The 10,544-nt window shown below is 37.1% G+C and overlaps 1 protein-coding gene across 1 annotated transcript in view; it reads left to right on the top strand.

The window, feature by feature from the left end:
- The window catches only part of CABCOCO1 (ciliary associated calcium binding coiled-coil 1), a gene marked incomplete at both ends in the record, with an annotated part of 53,626 nt that extends 43,625 nt beyond the window's left edge, over window positions 1–10,001 (top strand). The window contains 3 exons of the mRNA XM_082308579.1: window positions 6,517–6,636; window positions 7,039–7,179; window positions 9,924–10,001. Of these exons, the coding sequence (XP_082164705.1) occupies window positions 6,517–6,636; window positions 7,039–7,179; window positions 9,924–10,001 (339 nt within the window). The remainder of the gene's footprint in view (window positions 1–6,516; window positions 6,637–7,038; window positions 7,180–9,923) is intronic.
- Window positions 10,002–10,544: the final 543 nt, after the last annotated feature.

The following is a 10,544-nucleotide window of genomic DNA, read 5'->3' on the forward strand; positions in this document are numbered from 1 at the left end:
GCATATGCTCTCATGCAAATTGATTCTCTGAGAGTATGAGACTGCAGCCAGTCTTTATCAAATGTATGAAGCCTCCTTCCAGAAAGAGGTACCAAAATGCACCTGGCCAGGTATGCTTTCACATTTTTATCATAATGTTTTCAGCATTCATATCAGATCTTTCCTCATTAAATGATTTGGAAAAAGAGATGTACAACAAGGAAATGTAAAGCTTTGGCATGATAAGGTGTATGCCACCGAAATATTAGACTGCCTGTTGTGCATTGGGTTCAACAGAACTTACTTTTATGGTTTTCTAATGTGTTCACATGACTAATAAAAAAAAGCCTTACTTTTTTTTAATATTTGTAGGTCCAGCTAGTTGGTTACTGTGGGAAAGATTCTTGTGTTTTGGGGGGTTTTTTAAATGGCTTTAGATCCCTGATGAGTATAACTGTACAGCCAGAACAGGAGCTGCCTGCTCTTTGCTTGTTTGATGGGTGCCCTTGAAGTGGAAATGGGGGGCTAGCACTTTGAAGAGTCCTGACATGCAAGAGTTGCACTTTCAGGTCCTAAAAAAAATCCTTCACCCCTCCTCAAAATCACTATGCATTGTTCTTAAAAGGGTTTTGTTAACCTCAACCATTTAAAATGGTGAGACAGATCCCAAAAAATCATGAGACTTCCTTAAAAATAATTGTTTGATTCCTTTTGCTTGCAGTCTAGTTTTTGAGCTTTCAAGATTTATGTTTTCAATCTTTCCCCTGCAACCATAAGAGCTAGACACTAACTTTATTTTTAAATGAAAGCTGAGATTCTCTTGTAATCCCATAACTCTAGGAGATTTGGCAATGCTAAACACAATGTGAATTTAGAGCGACCATTCCAAGGTGAATCATTTAGTGATGTGCCCTCAGCACGAAAGCCAACTGGGGAATTTTTTTTTTGGATGTCTCTTATTTTGTCTTTCTAAATAATCTGCGAATTGGCAGTAATAATTGGAAGCTTGGTAAAAGCAGACGTAGATGACTGCAGCCCAGTAAAATCAGTATTATTTTTTTCTGCTACGTTAGGATATTTTTACAGAATCTAGGTATTAAGGGCATTCTGCATTAAGATATCTCTAGAGAGGAAGGCTTTGGTTGTTTTTGTAGAAGCACCCTTTTCTACTCAGTCGAGCATTAAAATTGGCAGCAGTTCCTGGAGTAGCAAGAAAATCCTGGTTGTTGCCCTCATATCGTTACTGAAAACAGTAAGAGGATATGTAAAAGCTTTCACTCCAAGGAAAAATATTTATAACTCTGACAGTGTGTTTCCTTACAATAATTTATGGGCAAAATGTAGGAAAGGAGGAACGCAAGCTATAAATAATATTCCGTATGTAAACATAATGGCAGTAGCAAATTCTTTTTATTTAAAAATTAATATTGATGTTCATTAATATAAATTACCACATTTCAGATGACTCTGATGTCCTTGAGGCCAGATGTCACTGACTGATTTACAGCTTCCTGGGGGGAGGAGTAGATCCTGTTTTGTCAATGTAGGCACCAAATTGCTTCAGATAGCTATTTTGGACTAGATTAATTACTGATGTATTGTCAACAAAGTTGATTCACATCTCAGCTCAGAAACGTGGAAAACTCTTTTTAAAACATATTAACTTGAATTCTGAAATGCAGGAAAAAGAGCATAAAGTATACCTTTGACTTACTGAACTTTTGTCTCATTTAAGGAACAGTGGTTTGAAAACTCCTGCCCAGGAACATGCACACAGAATTTCCATGTGCATCATTGGCAACTGGGGAACATACTTCAGAGGCCAAGTTTAGTCCCTCATTGGTCTTAATTCTGTTTTAAATATTAATACAAACGTGTACAGTGAAGGCGTTCAGAAGGAAGCGCTACCATCTCAGTCACACTGCACAGATCATGTATCTGGATTAAGTTTTTGAGTGCTTCGTAATATCATTCGGTTCTTTGGACCTTGTGTATAGCATTGCTGCAAAATAGGATGGCAAATGTGTTTGTAGAGCTATCAGCAGCCTCCCAGAAACGTCCTCACCTGTGAGAACGCTGGCGGGCGATGCCTCAGGAGGCAAGTAGGGTGGGTTTGTTGTGTTTGCATATGCTGGCAGGTTGAAGAGCGGGGAGGGGGGGGAAAGGCAGGCTAGTTTGAGTCAGCCTGAGACCGTGCATCTCTGTCCATTAGTTATTCATTCAAATTCAACCACATGAAATACAGGCAGCTAACAAATCACATCTTGTATATGCCTTTTATTCCAGCAACTGAAATTCACCGCATTTGTAGGTGTGCAGCTGGGCGTGCTTAGCATGAATGGCAAACTAATGTAAATCCTATATTAAATATTTTGGTTCATAGCAAATCTCACATATCATCCTATGTAAGAGAGAAGTCTGTGCAGGTCTCTGGTAGCATAAGGTCCTTTGGCACACAATTAGAAACTACACAGATGATATGAATATAGAGAATAACACACAAAGAACACCCTTTTTTAGATGCATCTGTCATTCGTATAAAATCAAATCCATATCCATTGAAAGGCTTTGAAAGATGTTACAAGGCTTTAGAAATGCTCCATGCTGAATGTGGGATATTTTTTCCAATCCTTATAAATAATTATTTTCCTATGTTGGGTAAGATCAGCTACAGAGAATTTATGTTAAGACTCTGTGGAGAGGAGTACAGAATTTCAGAAAATATTAAGCTGAAAAGGTGGTTTTAAAATGTTTCTATGACACAAAAGCCTTGTACCAAAGAGGCAAATACATCACTCCCTCAGTCTCTTTTCTCATTTACGAAATAAGTAAGCATAAACTATAAATTCTAATTTTCAGCAAGTATGTTAGTAAATCCAAACTGACCTTGACCTTAGCTTTGCTAATTTCCAAACTCTGATATTTATTCCCCGAGTAGATTGTTTCCCTTCATACCACATACATAAATACTGCAAACGTTTCCAATGACTTGAATTAGAGTGTAAGTAAATAGCTGGTTTTAATCTACATAATATTTTGAGAGCAGACGTTCTGTGCTATGACTATTAAGATATACCCAGCAGCCATTTGTATAATACTAAAACCTCTTACATATATTATTAAAAGTAGTGCTATCAGCCAGGGCTTGTTTTATGCCACAGAAACTTAAATAATAAAATACAGCATGGATAAAATCTGCAATAATAATAACTTAAGCAAAATTAATTTAAGTAACAGATAACATCTGGGGGAAAATGTAATGGTATATTGGTAAGTTATGCAAAGCTAATTTTATAATAACTACCACATCTGTGGAACTCGTTTATTAGAATGCTTTACCAATCTTCTTTCCTGCCATTATTCTGTTTTAGAAATTTTCCTGTGTACTATTTTATTGTCTTTGCTCTGCCTACATTTGTAAAAAGGTAATTTGCTAGCTCTCAACAAGAAGAAAAGTATGTGGCTTTATGTACAGAACAACATGACACTTTTTATACTTTTACTAGAAAGAATTCCAGAGAAAAATTGTGGCGTGGGGCTGCACATTGAGAGCAATGTTTGAACACCAGCTACAGTCCTCGGCTGTGGCTACGCCGAGGCTTGATGCAACTTAGGTGGGAAAGTAAAGGGGATGCTGAATGATATTTCCCGCTTTAACCTCTGCTGAATGTTAGAGCAGCCTCTAGCCTGCTCTAATTTGTCCAGATTCAAGTGGCCTTTTGGCACCCCACCGCACCTAGGAGTTAGTAAGAATATTACATTTAACTTCTGCTCCCTCCAGTCTCTTTCGGAGCATCCTTTTATCTGCAGCTGACACCGATATGCCCTCTACATTTGTGCAACTGCCTTACGATTTCTTTATGTTTCAATTCTCATGGACCCATTGGACCGCAATGTGCAGGAAAATATTGCCAATTAATTTTAAAGCATTATCATCTTGCCAAACTGTTTCTCACATTTCGATAGTTATATTGATTCAAGAGGACACTTTGAGTAATACATCTTTGTCATAGTGAATAATGCTCACATAATGACAAATCTTCAGGAATTAAAAAAAGGAGGATGAATTTTTTAATGTAGGTCAGTGGAAGTAATTCACCATAAATTTGCTCAGACTTCAGAAGCTAGCAATGTTTTTTAAAGCCACTGTAACTGTATAAAACTTACTGTGTCTCCTTCTCTGTTTTTAAATAGATTTTACTACAGAGCCATTGGTGCTATTAAACATGAGGTTTTGTTCAAAGGAAATACAAAGGCTTAATTGTATTTTTTAAAGGAAAGTATTGCATCAGAAGGATTCATTTAAATACGTTTGTTGGCTTCGGGCTCTCACCACAATTCATTCATTCTAATTTTCCCCTGGACTTGTTAAGGACACAATGTATAGGAAGGAGCAATGCAGAATGGCATTTTTAGGTCACTATATTTTGGCTGTAAACTGTAGTGCTGCTCATAAACTTCTTATTACTCAACAAAATACTTCATATTCTACATTGAAGTTTCACAGTCTTTTAAAAAAAACTTTTGGCTGAATGTTGAGACTATTATGGCTCATTAAAAAGACTGGTTCTGCTGTAATTTAGTTATTTCTTAATGATCCAAGGGTTATTATTAGACACGGAACAGATGAGTAAAGAATGGCTCTCTTTAAAAGGACACAGTGAAGTAAAAATATTATTCTAAAACAGAACCTCTGAAAATCTTATCCATGCTACAAGAATGTATTTGAGCAGCCAGGAATCGATTTTAAAAACCCAGTCTAGTTTTTTACATTATTTCATTTTTTGAGATTTGGACTGGAGAGAATAAATGGAATAATGATTTAATCTAAATAAAGAAAATATTTTGAGTGAATAGTTAACTAACTAACCAAAAAATGTTATTTTAAAGAAGCAGAAAGTAATTGTGAATTCTCATCCAATTCAGCTAATACTTTTTCATAAAAAAAATATAAGGTAAGAACTCAGAGAAAACTGAAATATTTGCTAAATCAAAAGAGCTCTAGTTTAAAAACAAATTAGAATTTGAAAACAAAGCTTCTCTTTGTTTTAGAAAGAATAACATTTAGCTCAACTTGAGGCTTTTTCATTTTGATGTAAAAACTAAACTTTCTGACTATCCCTTTTGTGAGTCTGTAGGCACTAGCACAGTGCTATAAAATTTGAGTCACAAGTGATAAAGGAAAATGCTTCTATAATATCTGGTTTTCTCCTCACTTAAATTCTGGAAATCTTTCTGTCAGCCTTTTGAGTTCTTATAAAAATGGACTAATACTGTCTACCTTTTTTAGCGAATTCACACATGAGAAGGAATCTTGAAGATAAGCTGGAGTCCAAACATAACGTCTGAAAAGCTTTTTGGACTACAGAAGAGATTTTTAATGCAATAAAGTACAATGGCTAGGTCTCACTCTTTATTTTCAATTTTTGCTATTTTAATTTTAATATTTTCAGCATGTTTAACTGTAGCAAGTAACTAAATAAACTACATATCAGCCTAGCTATGATTTCAAAGGTATGAGGAAATTAATTTATGGGAGCTGCAATTACCCTGATGTGAATTAATGTGGTTGACTTACGCCATCCAAGCAAAATCATGTTTGTAATAGCTGACTCAGAACTGGAACATCTGCCTGGTATTCTCGGTGGGCACTTCCCATTGTAGAGGCCCCAAACATACCATTTCAGTATTATAACCTGTTCCTTGCTCATTCAAAAATGCCTTTTGTCACCTTGTTTGGCATGTATGTTCTGTCATCCATTTTTTTAAAAAAACAACACAAAACCTTGTCGCTTTAGAGGACTCGGGGCTGCCTTCTGCATCACTCGCGAGAGCCCGAGCAAGGACTAAGTGCTGCATCCAGCTACTCCGGGAGGGGGGGAAAGCCATTTCCTTGTCAGAGCATCCCTGGAGCTGCAGTTCACACGCCAGCAGAATGCCGGTGTGGTTCCCATGTTCACAGGAAAGATAAATGGGAGCAAGCTGATGAAGCAGCAAAACTTGGCCCGTTAGCAGTTCTTAAATTATAGTCACATATTAAATTTTTTTTCTCAGGGCCTTATTTGATGCAGTGTCACTACAACTTTACTCCAGCTGACTCCTTTGAAAGAATACCCTGGTGGTCAACTGGGCCCTTTAATTCCAAAATGCAACAAGATCCCTGTTCAGAAGTGACAAATTTGCATTGGGACGACTGTATGTTACCCAAGCTCTGTGTTTTCTAAACTTAATTATCCACATGAGTAAGAAGCTGTAGTGTTATGAAATTATGAAAATCATCTGTTCTTTCCAAGTATTATAAAGAGGACCCCTTGAGATGCAGCTAGAAATTAAAGCTGATCTATAATCATTTTCAGTATGCTTTCCAGTTCTGAGCACCTGGATAGTAACAAAAAAAGGTATTGTTTTTTGTTGTTTGCCAGCCATTTCATTTCCATTTTAAAAAATCTGCAATAAACCTCTGAGCAATAATTAAACCTGAATTACTTTTTTTTCTTTTTTTTCTTTTTTCTTTTTTTTTTTTTTTAATACTGCCAGTATGTGACTGAACTTGCCCAACCTGCCATTCCCCCCTTCCCTGCTCAGCCAGAAGAAGGCATACCTTTGGATATTTATTCGTCATTCATATCACCAGCAGCTGCAGAGACAGAATCTAAGGTATAGAGTTTTGTTCCTTTTTTTTTTTTTTAAAGCTGTTTTTCTATGAGTCTCCTACCTCATTTATTACTATTGGAGCCCAGTCACTAATGACATTTATTCCCCAGAATATAGCATACATTCTCTTCTAAGACTGAATGAAGTTGCTTTTACTGCATTAATCAGTCAACAGAGGGTATTTGAGTCAGCACTTCTGGGCTCTCTCCCCATCCAACTTCATAACCTTAGGATCTGCCTGGCCTGGGCAGTGAAAGAGAGACACTGATGGTCTCTGTCAGAGCAGGAATTCTCAAAAACAGGCTTCATGTTATTGTTGCGTGTCTTTGGGCTGGCGCTGTTTGGTCTCATGGAGAGCAGGAGGATGTTCTAACTCACGTATTTCTTGTGGCTGGTTGCTGCTAGGGGTCTGATCAAGAGAGTTACCTGGAAGAGCCCTGTCCAGAGGCAGAGTCCTTCGAGGCAGATGCTGCGGCTGGTGTCACTGCTGAAGATCAGAAGTCTGCAGTGGGTGAAATCCCAAATGAAATTATTGGCAACCTTGAGGTACTATTACTAGAAAGCTATTCGCTAATTCTGTCTATGGTTAATTAGCTAGCTCAGCCTTAATGAATATAAACTGTATTCGTGCTAAAGCTGGCAAAAAGCACATCCATATGCTGTAAAAATGTGAATTAGCCTCTATAAATAACTCCTAGTTTAGTCAGCTTACATGTGATAAGATAAAAAATATTCAGTAATATAACAACATATATCTTCAGCATTACTATGTGTCAAGAAACATGGGCCAAATCCTGCTCTCAGTGATGTCAGTGATAAAATTCCTTTTCGGGGGTTCAGGATCAGCTGCTGTGATGGAGCATATGTGATGTGTGCTTAATATAAATTGTTAGATGCAGCTATGTTACACATCCTTCAATCTGTGTAAGAAATAACACATTTATGCCAATTCTAGACTTCAGTTGTTAGGTGCATAACTCTACAAGAGTTGCCTTAATGGAACAGATCAGGTTTCAGTATGTGGTCTGGAGACTCTGAGGAGTCCATGAGTTCTTTCTATGGTGTTCATGAAAGGGAAGGAAGCTATCGTCAGTGGACTTAAATTTGTTGTAGGGTGATCTGCTTCTCTACAGGGAGGTCTATAAACTGAAACATGTGGAAAGCCGGCAGAGTAGATCATTGTTATTTTGTAAACTGCTCCGTCAAGCATATGAAACTACTGAAAGCAAACCAGCTAGTCCAGCCAGGGACCGGTGGAATTTGGTCTTGTTTGCAACAACCAGGTGGCATTAGGCACTTTAAACTTTTGATGCAGCGCATTCGACGTTGTTGGCGAAGCAGCAGTTTATTAAATATCTAATATTGTCTGAAAATAGTGTGATATCAATAAATTGCTTTACATGGATTATGTATGAATGGGGACTATAAATTGGAATAATGATGCCATCGTTAGATCTACCTATTTGATTTCATATTCCATTTCAACATGACTTTAGAAACAGAAGGGAAGCTGGCTTATGTTGTCTTATTGCTGTCGCTACCTACAGAAAAATGAAATGTCTGGTTTTCACTAGACCTTGATTTCATTAGCATCAGTCTAAGAGCTTTTTTTCTTTATGAAAACTGCACAGATTAGAAAAATGTCTTTTTTTTTTTTTTCCTTCTTCTTCTTTTGCAACTCTGGTTATCTACACAGAAAATAATTTCCTTCTAGTTTTTAAAAGTCCTCCACCAATGTATCACCTGATTTCTCAGTGTATTGACCTCTGAGGTAATCTTATAATCAGATTTTTACCTGATAATGTGGTCAAACGCATACCATTTTGTTGTTACGAGTGAACTGTGATTTCACAATGTGCATTACGTCTCCAGGGGACATGAGGCATCTCTTGCACTAGTTGAGTCTAGAAAATAATTCTTAGTCTGAAATCACAGCGCTGACACTCAGCAATCACAACAGCAGCCACAGTGAGTATGGTGGCAGCTGATTTTCACTGAAGGTGGAATCAGAGAAAGAGGGATATAAAAACTGGAGAAGAAAAGGCAGCTGGGGTGGCTGAGAGAGGATCAGCCTGGAGGATCAGCGTTCCACAGCAAAGCAGCTAAGTATACATATAATGTAAAGGGATAGGGACATATTTGTTGATACTTGAGGATGGATTGACTATGGTGAAGGCCATATCTAAAGATACAAAGTTGAGATAGAAATTACAGTTTTTTGATGCTAACCTGAGCTACTGGGAACTTTGAAAACATTTTAGCTGTGGTTATCCATTAATAGGTTGCAGTATGGCACTAGTAGGGATCTCTAGATCTGGCAGTTCCTAAAATGTTCCTAAAATGGCAAGTTACTGCAAGCTTTTCTGGGCCAAATCCATTCACTTTATCAAAATTACATGAAGTCCATTAGAATGTAACTCTAAGTTTTGGATCAGTTTATGTGGAGTCTGTAAAGGACCTTTGAGCCTGTTCCAGGTGTTTGAACAAAACTTTGCAACTCTTCGAAAGACTGTCATTGCATTCCTTCCATTTCTCATGTATTTTTGCAGTGATGAATGCTGATATTGCAAAAGATACATAAATTCCCCATAAACCCCCATAATTTGAGGCCTTTTTTCCAGTGATCCCACATTTCCAAATGCTATAGAATTAAAGACTGCTACGCATTATCACTGCCAAAGATTTCACTAAAATATGTCACAGCCCTTGTACCTTCCCCACAAATGTTAGTTTGCAAATTAAACACTCAGTGTCTACAGCAGTCTGGATTTCCAGAATGAGATACACATTCATAATTGTGTTTGTAATTAAGACAGACAAGCAACATCACAGAAATATGTTTTTTTATTGTTCATTTTCAGTAACGCTTTCTAATTCCAGCAGTGTTTCAATAAAATGTATTACACTAGAGAAGAAACATCTGCAGCAAAGGAAAACAGTGGCAACAACCAAATCCCAAAGCAATTTTTCTGATTTGGTGTTTATTGGTAGAGGCTGTCTGAGAATACAGGCAAATTAGGCTATCTCCCAAGACAAGGTTACGTGAGAAATGGCTGTCCCAGATCACTTCCTGTTCATGGCAGTCGTAGCGCACGTCGGGATTGTGCACGGTAATACGATAACGCGTTATCGCGTAAGTACAGGCTGAAACACCGTTACGTCTGCAAAACAGGAAGGTGTGTAGGATAATGTCTGTGTTACTGCACTACAGTGTGTCAAAACCACAAAGACAATGTGCAGCCTAAGATAGGTTCATCATAACCACTTTTTTCTTCTGATTTTCTTTACAGGCAGAGATAAATGAAAAGCTGCAAATGCAAGAAGCAGCTTATACCTTGAGCACAGAAAAATTAAAAAGTCCTAAATAGCGAGATAAGAAAGGTGGTGTTGAATTTTACAGAAATTGGACAGCAGGGGATGGTGCGCACAGAAGACTGGCTCCCTGCCTGAACGTAATTATTTTTGTATAAAGGAAAACGGTTCTGTTAACATTTACCTAGAAATAGTTCATCCCAGTTCCTCAAATTTACTGTGTTCTGCCAGCGTTGTTATTTAGCTTAGACTTAAGTAGAAGATTATAAACAGGAGGATGTTTAATTAAAACATGTTGAAGTTCAGTTTATTTCTGAGTAGAAATCCTAATATTAAAAAAAAAAAAAAAAAAAAGCAAAACTTGTAGTTTCGTTTTCTTTCCTTTTTCCAGTTGGGAAATACGTAACAGTTTCTGCTGTACACCTATGGCTTTTTTTCGGGAAATTTTGCTAAAAGGAGATTACATAGAGAGAAAACATCATTTTGAGGCACTGCAGATATAATAAGGAGAGAACTTAATTAACGTGTAATTACACACTTTTCACTGTAGTTATTCATTAATAATATGTATGTTATTTCATTTTCAATTGCTTCCTAAG

Source organism: Platalea leucorodia (genome assembly GCF_965183815.1).
Source record: "Platalea leucorodia genome assembly, chromosome: 4".
Lineage (NCBI taxonomy): Eukaryota > Metazoa > Chordata > Aves > Pelecaniformes > Threskiornithidae > Platalea > Platalea leucorodia.